Below are 17,281 nucleotides of genomic sequence, written 5' to 3'. Positions count from 1 at the left end.
CCTAAATAAAAATAAGATTGAATTTTCCCTCTTGCCCAAAGGGAAGGAGATCTTTTCCTCTTTCTCTTTTCTTGGAGCATTTCCTTGAGAAACTGTATTTATGAGTGTATAATTAATATAGTAAATATACAATGTGTAACTATATATATAACATGTAATTGCATTTATGAATGTATAATATAATAAATATATAATATATAACAATGTAATTGTATTTATGACTGTATTTATGAGTAAACTATATTTATGAGTCCTTTCCCCATCTCTTTGATATGTATATAAACCTTATGTAAAAGCTAAATAAGCCTCTTGATGATGTTACCACCCAGGAATGTTTTCTTAAAGGCTTGGGAGCTATTGCTTAGAAATGTAAATATCCAGGGAGACAGTGGCCCTATCACCTTGACACCGTGAGAATTGAGCCTACTGCCTTGCACCAAGCTGTAGCTACCTGCTTGTCATTAGAGAGAGAAATTTTATCCTTCCTTAGGATGAAGGTAATACAGATGGTCACCCTACTTACTAGGTGAATTTAGGAAGAACTATGAAAAAATGTACAGCAACTGGTGCTGTCATGTCCCCTTACGTGAAAACTAGTTATCGTTTATCTTGAGAACATGTATGTAATGGATCTTATCTGCTTGCCTATCTAGAAGGGTGAGATTTCTTTCTGTCTTTGCAATCTTGTTAGAAGATTGTCTGGGAGGCACATCATAGTCTGGTTTAGTGCTTATTAAATAATAAAACTGCTTTCTTTCTTTTCTCCATTTGTGGAAAGGATTTCTGGGTTGGCAAGAGATTTTATTTTTAGCTTTTCCTCCTACAGTTACCTATAGAGAGTGGGTAGGATTGGGCTGGAAGAGATAGAGGAGGGAATGAGACTTCTTCAATTATACTTCTTATATAGTTTTGCCTTTTGAACCCTATTGCTGTCTTATATATTAAAGAACATAAGAACATTAACAAGGATGGGGAAAAAGGAAACCCGAAAATTGAATACAAATTAGCAAATGAACTTAAAACCTAACTGAACACCAACTATGGCATATTCACAAGGAGGCAAAAATATAACTCCTATGACATACATTGTACGGATCAAAAGGACTGCCAAGAAAGTTTGTTCTTCGTAGGAATATTGGCTGACAAGTCAGCTATTCTAAAACTATTTTGTGTGTGTTGTAGGACTGAGTGATTAAGTAAATACATTGATATTTGAACTAGAGTTCTCCTTGTGGGAGGAGACACAAGGAAAGGAAAAACCCTGTTGCAAAGAATTGGAATTACAAGGTATCAGTATGAATTCATGATTAAAAAAAAAAATCTATGTCCTTAGCTCTGTCCACTGAATGGTTCTAAAGCAAGGACACCCTTGGCAGCAAGAAACAAACCAGATCTTGGTTTCTAAACACCTTTCTTCAATGCAAGAAAGCCAAACTGCTTGGAGAATAGGCTGATTCTAGGCCTAGCATAGAAAAATTACAGCTTGTTGAAAATACTAAAAAACTGATGAGAGCATTTCAAAAGAACGCAGAAATCACCTTGAAGGGGCTCCCACTGGCCAAATTTTAGCAGCAAAATAAATGAACTTAGAAACAATTTATAACACATTGAATAAAAAAGAATTCATAAGTTCATAATGATACCTCCAATACTAAACAAACCAATAAATGAAAATAGGAGAAGGAAGAAAACTCTTCTATGCAGAAAAATGCCAACTGATAAATGTAGAAGAAGTGATAGAAATAGGAAAATCACCAGTTTACAAACATCGTGGTAAAAATTGTTTGAGACAAGAATCATCAATGGATGCTTCAACAATTGGTGGGGAACATGTGGTCATGTGGTATTGTAGTATAACTCCTCGGATCTCTTATTAATTCAAAGGGAGGGGAGATATCTGTAATATTTTTTTTAATATCCTTTTTTTTCCTTTTTCTCCCCAAAGCTCCCCGGTATATAGTTGTATCTTCTTAGTTGTGGGTCCTTCTAGTTTGTGGCACGTGGGACGCTGCCTCAGAGTGGCTCGAGGAGCGGCGCCATGTCTGCGCCCAGGATTCGAACTGACGAAACACTGGGCTGCCTGCAGCGCGGAGCTCGCGAACTTAACCACTGGGCCCCGGGGCCGGCCTCAGGAGATACCTTTAAAGTGGAGAAAACTGTTGAACACCAGCTTACCAAGTGATGAAATTTAGGATCATTAATAATGGGACAAACATCGTGGCTCTTGATGTGATGCACTGAAAAGGACATAGCGTCATCTGGCTCTACTCCTACTAGTGTGTTTAACTTCAGTCTGATCATGAGGAAGCAGACAAAATTGAGGGCCATTCTGCAACATAAATGGCCTGGGCTTTTAAAAAATGTCAGTAATTAAAGGTAAAAACCAAAACAAAAAAGGCAAGGGAACCCTTCTAGATTAAAGGAAACCAAAGAGACTTGATCACTAAATGCTGTGTGTGATCCTGGATGGGATCCTGGACTTCCCCACTACTGCAGTCCAAAGGCTTCTAAAGACATTATCAGCACAATGGGAGAAATTTGAATCTGAACTGTATAAGATAATGTTAAATGTCCTGAGTGTAATACTTATGTGGGGGTTGTGTAACACAACACCTGTGTTCTTAGGAGATGCACACTGAAGATGAAGTGTCATGGTGCCAGCAACTGCTCTCAAATGATTTGGGGGAAAAAAGAAAAAGTTATATAGGGAGAGAGAAAAAGAGAGTGATAAGGCAAATGTGGCAAAATGTTAACTGGTGAACCTGGGAGGTGAAGGGTATGTGGATGTCCTCTAACCTCTTCTCTGTGACTTTTCTGAATGTTTGAAAATTTTCAAATAAAAACAATTACATATCCTATTTTTGTTCTTTTGGCAGTTGCGCCTGTTAACCTAAAAATAAAGAGCCGAAATGAGAGGCAGTGAGATGTTTATTTTGGGATCAAAGAATTGCAATTCAAGGAGCACAGATTCAGGTAGAAACCCAAATACTGTCCTAATTACAGGAGAGGGGCTTAGGGTTTTTATGGGGAAAAGGGAGGATGAGAGGAGCTGTATTAAAGAAGAGTTCATTTGTGCTAGATAAGGTAAGGCTAGCTTTGTACTTCAGAGATTGGCTTGCGGTATGATCATCAGGCAAAAGGCCAGACTTGTTTGGTTAATGATTGGTCATCAGCAAAATCCAGTTTCATCAGTCCTTACAAACAGGATATTCTTGTCCTTACTCACTTCTTGGAATGTTGGTGGTTTGGTCCAGTTTGGAAGATAAAGAAAACAAGTGTTGCAAGGCAATTCCTCTGCAATGGCTGCTCTGGCTCTGTTTTAATATGGCTCCACTCACGTCATCTTTCACACACCTAATTCATCACTTCATGTTTGTTCATCCTGATTGCTTTTTAAAATTTATTAGTATCTATATTTCCTCCTAAGGTGGCAACTGTTTAGTGGATGAAAATAATCCATAACCAATCTATAAATGAAAATTTGGGAGAGAGTTTATTCTGAGCTAAAATGTGAGGACCGTGAAGTGGGGTGTGCAGAGTGGTTATATACCCCCAAAGAGGATGTTTCACATATGACTGAAATGTCCCTTTTACAATAGTTACGAGACTGCTCAGTCAGCACAGCGATTGATGGACACAGCAGGGTGGCAGGTCTGTTGTCTCGAGCTGGGTGGTCACAGACAAGCTGGATGGTCACAGGCAGGCGCAGCAGTCAGTTCCTAGCCTAAGGAAAGATGCTTGTCCTTAAGGAAATGCCAATGTGGGGGGAAGTTGCACCTTTATCTTAAGGCCGTTTGTTCTTGCCATAGGAAATGTTTAAAGCAGATATACGATGCATGCTCAATCGCCATGTCAGGCCTTTTTGGAAACTCAAAGTCAGGCCGAATTAGGTTTACACCAAATGACTTCCTCATATATTCCAATATATCCTATTGCTTGCCATTTCTACTTGTCAGTTTCAACTTACCCTCATGCCCAGTTAACTCATCCTACTGCCTCTCTCCCCCATACACACATGCACACACACATGCTATCATGGAAATTTTCTAGAACATATATAATTTAAATTTGGGGTTATTTTGAAAACATTATCTCCTTTTATTTTTCTTTCATGACTCTCTCCCCTTTCCTCCCCCATATCTCTTGCAGCACTGCCTGACTTTTTTCATTATTTAAGGACTTCATTCAAAGGTGTTTTCAATGTGGGTCTTTGTGTGGCAAACATTCTGTGCCCTTGGATACAGGGAATTTTCTATGACTTTCTCCTATTTGAACGATAATTTGGCTGAATATAAAATTCTACAAAGTTATTTTTCCTCAATATTTTTAAACTACTATTCCACTGTCTTCTAGCATCCAATGTAGCTGTTTGATATCCATCTCATTGTCATTTCTTTGGAGGTGATCTGCTCTTTCTCTCTGGAAGCTTTTAGACTTTTCTCTTTGTCATTATTCTCAAATTTTATTGTTATTCCTAGGAATGGATTTTTCCTGATCTCTGTTCTCTGCCCCTTTATGAGCCCTTTCGAATAAGGTTATTTAGGGGAAATTTATCTCCACTATTTCCTCAAATATCTTCTCTGCTGCATTTTTACTTTTCTCTACATTTGGAACTATTGCCCAGGCATTGGTATTTCTATATTTATCATCCACATTTCTAAGCTTTTCTTTCATATTTTATATTTTTTGTGTTTTCCTACTGTGAGACTTCCACAATCTTGTGTCCACAAATTCTTTCTTCAACTATATTCATTCTATTTCACTTACTCTGTTTTCACTTATTAGATGTTTTTATTTCAACTATTTTATTTTTCATGTCTAATATTTTCACTTACTTCTTTTTTATGATTTCTTGTTCTTATTTCATGTTGCTAATATCTTCTTTTAATAATGCCTTGTCTCCTACTTAAAGAACATCTTTAGATTCCAGGTCTTTCTGTTCCAGAGCTTTTGTTTCAGATGGTATGTGTGGCTCGGTGTATATGTGTCATCCTTAGCTATCTGGTTATTTGGTTTGTGAGCTCATTTTCCCTTCAGGCATCAACTAGCATGCCTGCTACTATGCATTGGGGGAGGGTTAAAGCCAATTAGAATTGGCCTTAACTATATATTGGAATCAGAGATTTAAAGATGAGAATCCAGGAACCACAGAACCCTTCATGAAAACTGACGCCATTCCACCAGTCAGTCTTCTGCCTGAGATTTTCTCTTTTAAACCTTTAGGAAGAAATAACAACATAATCCACAATCCTGGTGATTTGGTTGGGAGCATGGTGGAGTGAATGCCTGTGTCTATTTTCATGAACTTTCCCCTGTCTCCCAGTGAGGGTTTTGTGTTGCTAATATTGACAGACACTGCCATAGGCACTGTTATTACCTACTTCTGTGCTGAAGGGTCAGAGAGAGATGACTGTCTGTCTTAAGGCAACTTGAGGGAGAGACAGAAACGGAAGGTAAAAAGTTCTCCTCCAAGCTAGTTCTCCCTGCTGCCCAAGGCCATGGCCACCCCTCCCCACTCCACACCAATTCTAGTAGTCTTGTCTAGGGGAGATTCCCTAATTTTTCCTCGGTTTTAGGAATCCATGCTTCTCTTGTGCGTTGACTGTTTTTTCAGGGTTGATCTTGGAAGACGCAGTCAGTGGCCTGAGCTAGTGAGCCATCTGAGCAGAGATCCCCTCAGGGTCTTCAACTATAAAATGGGCATAACTGTTACCTCACAGAATTGTTGTGGGTTTTGCATATTTTATGTCAGTGTCTAGAACAAAATGTTTGAAAAGTATTGGGTTTTTTATTTTCAAAAGGCCTCAATTCCAAACTTTTATCCTCAAGGAGGGGGAGTATGCAGACATGCCAATTGGCTAATTTCATCAGCATTTTTAGCACTGCAACAGTGCTCTTTGCTGATTATGTCAGGACTCCAAGTGCTGAGCTCCCAGTGAGGGTGTTTAGCTGTTTTTCTTACAAAAACATGTTGGCATGCATAGAAATCAACCCAAAGCCTCATGAAATCAGAGTTGAATTGTTTTATTTCTAGTTCTAAATTTTCTCTAAAAATCTTGCTATTCAAAGTGATCTGCAGATCAGCAGCTTTAACACGACCAGGGAGCCTACTAGACATGTGAAAACTTGGACATGCTCTACACTCACTGAATCAGAATCTGCACTTTCACAAGATCTCACGTGATGCATTTGCATGGTCAAGTTTAAGAAGTGCAGGATGCATCCACAGCCAGCCTTCCAATAAAACTATACTCTTGTTTAATGCGTTATAGTGTAAAAAGTTGCTTTACCTAGATGATTTCATTTAAATTTACCATTCTATTTTTACCCCAGCCACAATGTAAAATTACTTATATTCTTTTTAATGATGAGTTTAAACTGAGGTCCAGGACGGTGACAAAAATCCTGTAGTTAGAGCCAGGTTAAACTCCGCACTTCAGTCTCAGTGAGTACTGTGATACTTTCTAATTACTAGTAGCGTGCTGAACATATCATTAGTATGCATGGTGATTTTAGGTAATAATTATGCTTTATTCTCTTCTCATATGTATTAGAGGAATATATAACGAACAAACCAAGCCTGGCATTTCAGTTATTCTTGCTTAGGAAGGTTTTTTAAAAAGTGAATTCAGGTGCAGTGTAGACATGACTAAAGTTATGAGTGGGCCCTACATGCTTGAGGTTTAAGGAACACTTCACTGCTTTATACTATAGATGCCATTTCTCTTTCATTTACAGCAATGTCAAGAGTGGCAATTTTTATTGAGTAATTTTTATTTACTAGCAACATCCTGTGCAACGTGTTGGTACAAGAGAAAAGTAAAAGTTCTTTCACGATTATTTCCCTGAACAGTATTAGTATGCCAAAGGTATTTTCCCTAATCCAACTTTATGACTTACTACAAACAGAAATGAGGCAATGGGTATACTCAAACCTATTACAAAAGGTTAGGAGCCATCTTAAATGTTTGTTGATAGAAATTGCAAACACAGTATTTAAAATAGGACTTTCAAATGTCCACTGTGAAATCAGTATAGATCTCCTCTTCATAAAGAGAAATGTGAAATGATAATTATACACTCTCATTGTCCAACCTTGATGAAAGGGAAACCAAAATTTCCAATTTGATGTGGTCAAGGAGTCTTGTAGAGAGAAGGGTCTCAAAGACTTAACAATATGTTACTCAGCTGTCCTACTAGCATTTTTTGGTCTGTGCTGATAAGAAAGGGAAGGATAAATATTTACAAGCCAGGTTGCTAAACTAAGAGCTTTAATTAACAAGGCTCCAGCAAGGGCCCATGCAAAGATAACAATGAGATTGCACTCTGTTCTCTAACCTCAATGGCAGGTTCTCTAACTTCTCTGTTTTCAGAGCCTATATGTAAACACATAAGGGCTCTCAGATAGCAAGTTGTTTTGCCAAAGAACCTCTTTACACATCTGGAGTATAACCTCTTAAACTCAAGACTTGTTTTAAAACCATGACTTATAAAATGTTCATATTGGATTGCATGAAGTCATAACATGTTGAATGCAGGAAATAGTTTATAAATCTGTCCTGTTACTAGGTTGTGAGGTCATTCTCTCTTTTTTTTTTTCCTAATTGGTTCTTTCTTTTTTGTCCTACCAAAACTATACATGCTTTTGATATTTCGGGGTCGGGGTAGGGGGTGGGTAAGAAAAGTTTAGTTTGTTTGCCCTCCATAGTTGCTTCCACCAAGAGCCTCTGGCCTTTTCTCATCCAAATTCAACATAAAGATGTTTCTCCCATGTCACTACTATGACTGCAACACAAAGCCAAGATGTCACCATTTTTCTGTTTATTTTTTGCTTCACAGACTTACTTCTAAGCTCCTCTGCTGAGGCAGGGGAGAACAGGACACTCAATTATTTTTGTGTGGTGTTGTTACCTCACCTTGATGGGATGCAGTTTATGGGTCTATAAAATGAATGACCTGCACCATTTGCTCACTAAGATCCTTTTTTGCTCTAAGCCATAATACTCCAAACAGGATTAGAGGATTTTATACTTTTGGCACTTAAAAAAAGAATACTACTCTCACTTGGTGTGTAGACTGTATCAAATGCTGAGTGAAACATAAAACAAGAGGACAATCCTACAATGAAAGGAGACACTCACGTCCACCCATGACTCAGTGCATGGAGGAGTCAAATGCGCTATGGGCGTCTCTGTAAACATAATGAGGAACATATGCCCTACAACTAGGGCATCTGTATTTCTTACCAGTGGAAAAAAAATCCCTGAACTGTACAAACAGTTCCATAATAGAGCCTATTTGAGAAAAAGTACAATCAAGCATGTGACAATCTATCAAACCTGACATACAAAAAAAGCATTTGATTGGAGAAACATTTCTGAAGAAATTCACAGCATTTTATTCAAGTTAGTCCATTTCGCTCACTAATCTGCCATATTGTTTCTGGCACCATTAATATTATCCTCATTATTTCTCTTTGAAGAGGACCATTGCTTCTAAAAAATCTGGGTTGGAGTTCCATGATGTTTAACTCTATGATCAAAAATCTTTTTCTTTACCAAAAAGCAACCCCTTAATCATAAGAGAAACAGAGGGAAAGACCGACATTAATTTGCAGAAATTGATCTCCACCAGAAACAATTCATTAGTCCGTAATCTTTTGTTGTTGTGCTTTTACTTGGGGCCTTTCTTTGGAGGAAAGGGCTGTTTCTGACAAATGCTTGCTTAAAACAAATAATATGCCCTACTGTATCATGGAAGGAAAATAAGGTCTAGTGCCTAGAGAACAAGAAGGTAGTCCTCCAGGAAAGAAGCCCTAATGGCTTCTAGAGGTGACAGAGTCATTCTACCAGGGTCAGGGGACACAGTCAATGACCCTCCTGCCCCTACCAGTCAGTCATAAGGTACAACCAGGTGAATAGGAGTAGTAGTAACTAGCTGGATAAGCCATGGGCTAGAATCTTTAGAAAAGGAATGTTTGTATTTGAGTAAGCCAGAGCTGGAGGGAGACATCTAGAGAGCCTGGAGAAAGTGACCCAGAATAGGAAAGTGCGAAAGACACAGGTTTCCTATCAGGGGACCCACAGAATGGTGAGACTACAGTCAAAAGCAGTCCTGTGCTTTTCTTTGAGGGTGCACTGAATGGGTTCTAAACTTTTCACACACAAATTGGAATGATACTCAACAAGTGGAAAGTGAAATCAGAGTTTCCCTCCTTTGTTCAATAAACACTGACAGAATACCTGTGTGCAAGGCAACGGGACAGGTGCTAAAAGAAAAATAAAGCTGTCTAAGATGTGGTCCTGACTTGAAGGAGCAATCTAGTGGTGGCCATTAGACCCCTGCACACTACAGAGCACTGTCTCCGTGGGGCCATGTGGCGGCCAGGATCACTTCTGGCTGGAAGGATCAGGAAGGCATTCCCCAGTCCTCTCCTCCTGGTTCTCAGCAGGTCCTCTTTGCCTCTATGTAATCGCTCAGCCTGCCCCATTCCAGGCACTTGTTTATTTTCCTTATCTTTCTTGGTTGTGTGAGAAATAGAAGTTTGCAAGAATAAGATCTTGATTCACAGGTGCCTAGTAAAGCATGTGGAATTGATGTGTTGTGGAAGTATCACTCTATCTTGTTCCAGAAAGGTGGAAAAGATTGTGCAAAAGGAGAACAAAGATGGTGCTGGTAAGGGTAAGGTGTTTTAATCAGAAGGTGGGAGCAAAGGTATGCCAACAGGCAAATTTAGTGCCTGGCTTAAACCAGACGATAGGGAGAGCACCAACACAGCCAAGGACCTCAAGAAGGTAGCTAGAAGTCCTCTGCCAAACAGGTCAGTCTGCAGAATTGGAAAGTTAAAGTCTTTTCCTATTATCTGCTCAAGCTCAACCAGAATGTATGAAAGAATAATGAATAACTAGAGGGTCTTAACTTTCTAGAAAGTAGAAAGTTTGAGAAAAACACAGCACCCCTTAAAAAAGGTGGGGTTGAATATCAAAGGGAAGAGAAAGCTTTTGGATATCTTCTTTAAGTTTGTTTTTGGTGTTTTGGTCTGTAAGCAATCAAGATGGAGAGAGATGCTATCCCAAAGAGGAACGTCTGTAAGAACCAGAGTAGTTGAGCTCGACCATCTGTGATGCCTTTAGACCTAAAAAAAGAAAAAGAAAAGTTTAACCACCAGAATTTTAATGTTGTGGTTTCATAGGAGTTATTATCTTCTATTTTTTAAAAAGTTATTCCTTCTACCGACTTTCACTGGGTTTATTTTGCCATTTTCCTCCAGCTTCTTAACTTGAATACTTAGTTCATTTATTTTCATTTTTCTTGTGCATTTAGGAGGGTACACTCACTCTTCCCTGAGAAGCAGTCTGGCTACTGCCTAGGGCATGGTGTTATAGAACTGCTTCCCACGTGATTCTGATGAGGGGATAGGGTCAAAAAGCACTGATATGGCTTCAGAGCAAGTGTTTTGAAGATAGACCAGATGTAACTGGCCAATTACCAGCTGTGACCTTGGGCAAGTCACTCACTCTCTCTCAGAATCAGTTTCCTTGTCTGAAAAACAGGAATAATGTATTTATCTCACCAAAGTTTTGAGATGATTTATAATATACACAAAGTGCTTAGTAAAGGGCCTGGCACATAGTAATAATAAACACCTGTTTATACAGTCATTCAAACCAAACGGCTTAAAACAAAGCTTAAAAGAAAATATCCCAAAAGAAGTAAATGGCTTGCTACAGTCTCATTTGTATATAATTAAGTCTCATGTGGATGAATTTTAATTTAAAACAAAATTTAAAAACAATCTATGTAAAAATGATATAATTTTCCACACTAACAGATTAAAGGGGAAAAATCACATGATCATCTTAATAAAAGCAGAAGAAGCATTTGATAAATTTCCACATCCATTCTTAACACAAGTTCTCAGCAAACATAGAAATGGAATAGAACGTCTTCATTCTGATAGAAGAAATCTACATAATTCTAGAAAAAACATGATGCAAAATGTTGAAAGCTTTCCCTTTGATCAGGAACAAGGCAAGGATGCCTACTATCACCACTTCTGGTCAACACTGTGCTGGAGGTAGTGGGCAGGGCAATAAGGGAAGAAACAGGAATAAAAGGTATATAAAATTGAAAAGAAGAAATAAAACTGTCTTTACTTCTGGACACAATTGTGTACCTAGAAAATTAAAAAGAATCTATAGATGAACTATTATAATTAATAAGTGAATTTAGCAAGGTCACTGGGTGTAAGGTCAACAGATAAAAATCGACTATATTCATACATTCTACCACCAAACAATAAAAAAATGATATACCAAAGTGGGCCGGGATGTATGAGACATTTATGTTTATGCAGTACTATTTATAACAGTAAAAAAACCAGAGACTTAAAAGTCCATCATGAGGGAGATTTGTTAAATACATTAAGGCATATACATAGAATAGAATACTATGCACTAATAAAATGAATAAAGTAAATTTATAGGTCTAGACATGGAAAAATAGGCATGTACGACACAAGAAAAAAGTTATGGAAGAGTTTATATTTATATGTACACATATTATGGTGTCTATAAAGTAGAACATAGAGTCCAATCTTATCTCTGGTTAAAAGGAATTCACCAACTGTCCTACACAAATGTCCTGCATGTCTTCATATATTGATTCATTCACTTACACTTGCTCATTAATTCATTATTCAGAAGGAATATTTATTCTGATTTATAGTGACCAATGATACACTGCAACATGTTAGACCATAAACAAATGATTTCATGAACAAAATAGTGGTGACCTAACCTCTCTATGCCTGTTCTCCCTCCACCCTTCAAAGAACGGCATGGCAGGATGTTAAATTTGATTCTTTCTGTTTTCATTACAGGTTTCAAATGCCAAAGACAAAATAGGTGTCAAGTACTCCAACACTGTCAGTGGACAGTGTCAGTGTGGCTGGACCACACACCTCCAAGCTGAGGTTTCACCGAGAGGCTGAAGAGGCCAGTGGAAAGAGGTGCTAGTGCTGTGGCATTTCCTATCACAAATCAAGCCCAAAGAACAGCTTCAATAGAACCAACTGGAGAGCTTGACACAAGTCCCCTGCAATTTGGGGGAAGGGATTTATATTTGATTCAAAAGATTAAAGGCTGGTAGGCAATTAAAGTGCATGCACTGGGAACCGCATGCACTTGCAGATTTTATCCCACTGGAGGGATAAGGAAGCTATTATCGTGAGCCATACAGATCTTGTGGAAGGGCGCTGGCAACGGGTGGGCCTAAAGACCTAACTGAACGGCAGAAAAATTCTCAATAAAAGGGAAATTCCCCCCTAATCATAGTTCCTGAGAGGAAACTGTGACTGGCATGCTGGAGGAGGCACCTGAAGGAATCGTCGTGGGAACTGCACAAAGGAGATCCCCAGTGATGGGTGGTTTTTCAAAGATCCACCAGGGACCCTCTGGAGAGAAAGAGCCAACACTGGGTATGCAACATCCACAGCACCTCACTGCTGATCACAAGGCACACTGTGCCCTGTTTCCCCTAACTGCTCCTACCAGCCCAAGGGGCACAAGCAGCTGTTGCTAGTGAATATGGCAAAAAGGTGGAATAAGAGAAGGCACTAACTACACTGTTTTCCCCACAACAGGCTCTTGATCCCCAGCTGGATGAGAAGAGCTATTTTGAATTAGATAAAAGTTTATAGTTTTAATAAATAGACTGTACTAGACTGGATAATATCAGATAGTGACTGGAAAATCTATAGTGCTGCTTCTGATTTCATGCAGGGCTGGGAGGGAGGCAGAAAATAATCCACAGAATGAGTTTACTTGGAGAGGAGTGAGAAAAAATAAAGTTTCTTTCTGCTCCTCTCCCAAAAACTCCAGCTTGTTTAATAAACCAGAAGATAATCTATTTAAAGCACTTAGTGGTGTCTGGCATAGGGTGCACCCAATAAATATTATTTCTATTATTAAAAAGTAGTGGTAATAAAGTATCTTATTTTCCACTTTTAGAGGTAATACAACAATAACACAGGTGGCAGTTAATCTTGACCAGAAACAAAGTTAACTGCAAAGCAGTCTGGCATTACTATAGCCATCTCTTTCATTACATTATACTTTCTGTATATGCTTACATAAGTACAAATGTAAAGAGAATCTTTTCTATTACTGTCACATAGTATTGACTTACACTGACATCTGTTGAGTAGGGTTTAGTCAAGGGGCTTTTAACTTGCATTGCAACCCAGAATTATCTGCGAAGCTTGAAAAAATAACAAATTCTCATGCCCGAAGTCAGGCCTACCAGGTTAGGATCTCTGGGTCTGGAAACCAGATATGTAGACATAAGCATTTTGAAAAAGCTCGTCAGGTGATTCTGTTGTGAAACTAGAATGGGGCATCATCAGCCTAAGTCAATAATTTAGCCCCTCTTCAAACTAGAAGGTAGCCTCCTAATCTTTTGTTCTAGTTGGGGCTATACAGAGAATTTTAAAAAAAATACAAAAATCATCAAATTAAGTAATGAAATAATTGATTAGCTAACACAAATGAAATGAATTCATTAATTAAATGTTTACTGAATACTCCCTCTAAGCTAGGCTCAGTATTAGATGTGGGGATTCAACTCTACCCTGAGAGTGCTCTCAGCCTACAAATGCATGAATTATTTAAATGTGGCTACTCTCAACTTAGATACCAAGAGAAAAGCGACAAAGACCTATTAAAAACACTTACTTGCATAATACCACGGCACACAAGGACTCTCCCACGTGAATCAGCCAGGCAAGCCAATACCTGAAACAAAAGTCAGCCTAGTTTAAGGTGATGGTTATCACAGAAACCTCAAAAAGAAAGGTGCTTTAACGTGAACTAGCACTACTCTTAAATATCTAAAGGCAACTGCAGGCCTTCCTGGCGTACAGTGAGACCGGAGCTGCAGTGTCCACACCCCATTTCCGCAGCTGTCCTTACCCATTACGCAGGAGGGCGTGATGATGGTCCACCAAGTACTGAGTGAAGGGGCCCAGGGGCCCTAGGTTCTGATAAGGAATACTCTGAGGCCAGAAGACAACCCACTGAAAAAGAACCAGAGGCACACAATACCTATTAGGTCACTTAAATCAGCAAATGTTCCCTTTTGAGAGAGGCTAGGAAATAATTCTGATTCCACAAGAACAACTATAGACCAAAGAAACTCTGAATTAAGTCACCTGGGCTTCCACTCTCTACTTCTATTTTCTAAACACTATTCTAGTGGGAGATTTATGCTCAGGAAACTATATGGTTATCAGACTCAATGTCCAAGTTGGATGACTTCTTAATGAACTCCACCAAAAACATTATTTTATACAGTTTATTAACACATTTTAAGAGTTTATGTGCCCTGGCTAGCTTTTTTACTGCAGAAACCATGCCTTGAGCCAAACGCCTGTGGGTTTTTTTGGTGAGGAAGATTGGCCCTGAGTTCAAATCTGTCGTCAATCTTCCTTTGTGCTTGAGGAAGACTGGCACTGAGCTAACATCCATGCCAATCGTCCTCTACTTTGTATATGGTATGCTGCCACAGCATCGCTGATGAGTGGTGTGTAGGTCCTCGCCTGGGATCTGGGCCAGAGCACTTCTAGGCTGCCAAGTGGAGGGCACTAACTTAACCACTATGCCACCGGGCCGGCCCCCGAAACCCCAGTTTAATTTAAAATCCCTTTCTCTTCTTTCACTTTTTCTACCTCTAAAATTGGGAATGATCCTGCACAAAGTTGGAAAATAAGTGAGATCAGGTTTGTGAAGTGCTAATAGCAACTACTTAATCACATAAGCTTTTTGTAATCTCATCAGCTTTCCCTCAGTCTCTGTGTTGTAATCTCTGCCAGCTTAGGCTTTTCTGAGAACAATTATGTGCCAACAGGCCCAAAATTTATTGTCCCATTCAGATCTCAGCCAGGAGCAGTACTGCCTCTCCTATCATGTTGTTACACATCCAAAATATAAATAAAGCATGAAAAATCACTGCATCCTCCAAAAGCAAGGGGACTAGAAGGAGCAGCACCTGCCAGTTCCAAAATATCCCAATTTGAAGTCCCCAAAGCTTTCCTCCATCTGTATTCTAACTAGTCAGAGATGCAGAATCACAGAACAGAAATGCACCTTCAAGAGTTTTCAGTTCAATACCTCCATTTTACGTATGGGGAAATCAGGACAAAGGTGGTCAGATTCGTCAATAATCAACACTGTGGACACGACAAACACACTTCTTTTACTTTTTTCCTTTTCTTTTTTTATTGCAGTAACACTGATTTATAACATTATATAAATTTCAAGCGTACATCGTCATATATTTCGATTTCTGTGTAGCTTACATCATGTTCACCACCCAAAGACTAATTTCAATTCATCACCACACACATGGACAAACACACTTCTAATCCCCAATCACCACAATCTCCTGAGCAATATCCAAATAGCTTTGCCTTCCTTCAAAATTATACCAACTTAGTCCACAACCTACTTTTCCAGGCATCTATCCCATTATCCTTTAAAGGAACTCAAGACAAAAGTCGCTCCTCTTCTAGTAGAGATCCTCAGTCTTCTTGATTCCATATCTATGCCATACATTTTTATCCTTTCTATCCCTTCTTAACAACTATCCTACCCATCCCTTAGGTCTATTCCCATTTTCCAAGCAATTCTAACTGCCTCAAGCATTCTGCGTCGGAAGCCCTATCCTGACTTGGCAGGCCTACGGGAGTCTGCCAACTTGGATTCCCCCTCCGTCAGCTCTCCTCACACTCAGTTTAGTCTAGCAACCGTGGATGTGCGAGGACGCAAAGGCATGAACACTCTTAAAGCAGAAACCGTCCAAAGAGCCAACCTAACTTCCGCTTACGCCAGTAACCTAGGCAACCACCGGGCACGCAAGCGCAAGACCTCCCTTCCACAACTTCCCCGTCCCCCTCCCCCCCGCTGTACAAGGGCCTGGCAGGCCAAAATAGATGCCCCGTCCCGCCCTATACCTCACCGCAAAATATCCCAGCCCCACGACCGTGACCAGCGAGGGCAAGGCTCTGGACGTACGGAAATAGGCCGTAGCAGCTCTGCTGCCCTCTGACTTCGCCACCACCATCTTGAAAGAGCTAGACGCTGAGTCATGGGGTGGGAAGCCGTCCCCGCCCCCATAGAGGGAAAGCCTGAATAGCCGGTTTCTCAGGACCTCGAGCCCCGGCGACGGGCAGGGGCAGAGGAGTGCGCCTGCGTCTTCTTGTCGGCCTGCACCCCTTTCACTTGGCTCAAAGCGCCTGAGAGCCGGAATGTGCCTGCGCGGACTCTCCTCGCCCGCAGGCGCGGATCTTACGCTAGGCCGTTGCCCTTACGGTGTAATAGCCAAAGGAGAGGGTGATGACGGTGAGCCAGAACAGACTGCTCCTCTGGAAGTACGCCTCGTCGCCGGCGGCCTTCCCCATCGTTGCAGCACATCCCCGGAAGGCGCTGCCGGGGCACACTGCTCCGCTGGAGGTTGGAGGCAGGACCTCCGGGAGGGTGAAGGTCTAAGGATTCGGAACCTTGGGGAGCGAATCTTGCAGAGCTCTGGTCTGGTGCCCTGGTCATCTTGCAGGGGAGACCCCTCTCTCAGTGTCACTTTCCTGGGTTTAAGAAAAAGATGTTGGAATAGATGGTGCTTTCCGTCTCTAATAACCATGAGTCTAATTTTTGAACTTCAGCTCTGCCATGCTCGGTGAGAAATCATGCCATGCTTCTTCATTAGTGAAGTATCGAACCCTAGGGCACAGCAGTTATGAACAGGGGCTGTGGGATAGACACCCGGGTTAAGTCCTGGCTCTGCCATTAACTTTTTGTCTGTGCCTTGATTTCTCTACCCCGGGGCTTTGGGTCGATTAAATGAGTTATGCGTGTATTACACTCACAAAAGTGTTTGGCCCCTAGTGCTTTATAAGTTTTGGTTATTATTAATATTACTGAGCCTTCGACGTGTGTGCCGAGCCTGTGCTAAGCACTGTGTCATCAGTGCGCAGTGGGAGACATATCAGACAGAAGCGTGTTCTCAGACTTCATGAGAGGAAGACCATTTCGCTGGGACCTTAAAAGTGAGTGAAAACAATAGCTCATATTTATTGAGTGCTTACTACGTTCAAGACATTGTTTAAAGTACTGTTAAAGAACTCTATGCAGTAGACTATTGTCCTTCATTTGAAAGAAGAGGAGACAGCACAGAGAGGTGCCTAAAGTCCTGCAAGTGGGTAGGAATATTGGAAGCCAGTGGTAGCCGA

General features: G+C 40.3%; 1 protein-coding gene and 1 long non-coding RNA gene across 5 annotated transcripts in view; one reads left to right on the top strand and one right to left on the bottom strand.

Annotated features, from left to right (window-relative positions):
* The window catches only part of LOC139041844 (uncharacterized), a 33,012-nt gene extending 29,467 nt beyond the window's left edge, over positions 1–3,545 (top strand). Inside the window, exon 3 of one of the 2 annotated variants that reach the window (XR_011497852.1) lies at positions 2,877–3,545. This is a non-coding gene — a long non-coding RNA (uncharacterized lncRNA). Of the gene's footprint in view, positions 1–1,945 lie in introns of both variants that reach the window. The other variant, XR_011497851.1, reaches the window with a different exon arrangement.
* A 4,984-nt stretch (positions 3,546–8,529) lies between these two features.
* LOC139041843 (transmembrane protein 254-like) lies at positions 8,530–16,904 on the bottom strand. 3 transcript variants are annotated; one of them, XM_070496615.1, is made up of 4 exons: positions 16,015–16,904; positions 13,971–14,074; positions 13,734–13,793; positions 8,530–10,135 (listed from the first exon to the last, which is right to left on the bottom strand). In XM_070496615.1, the coding sequence occupies exons 1-4, from the start codon at positions 16,117–16,119 to the stop codon at positions 10,015–10,017; spliced, it is 390 nt and encodes a 129-aa protein (XP_070352716.1). In that variant the 5' UTR covers positions 16,120–16,904; the 3' UTR covers positions 8,530–10,014. The 3 variants fall into 3 exon arrangements, with proteins under 3 accessions (XP_070352716.1, XP_070352717.1, XP_070352718.1); XM_070496616.1 differs by having other exon boundaries at positions 16,367–16,524; XM_070496617.1 differs by having other exon boundaries at positions 16,071–16,511.
* Positions 16,905–17,281: the final 377 nt, after the last annotated feature.

The sequence above is a fragment of the Equus asinus genome, chromosome 24 (genome assembly GCF_041296235.1).
Source record: "Equus asinus isolate D_3611 breed Donkey chromosome 24, EquAss-T2T_v2, whole genome shotgun sequence".
NCBI classification, from domain to species: domain Eukaryota; kingdom Metazoa; phylum Chordata; class Mammalia; order Perissodactyla; family Equidae; genus Equus; species Equus asinus.
The sequence above is the reverse complement of the archived record's forward strand: the minus strand, read 5'-3'. Positions and strand labels throughout refer to the sequence as shown.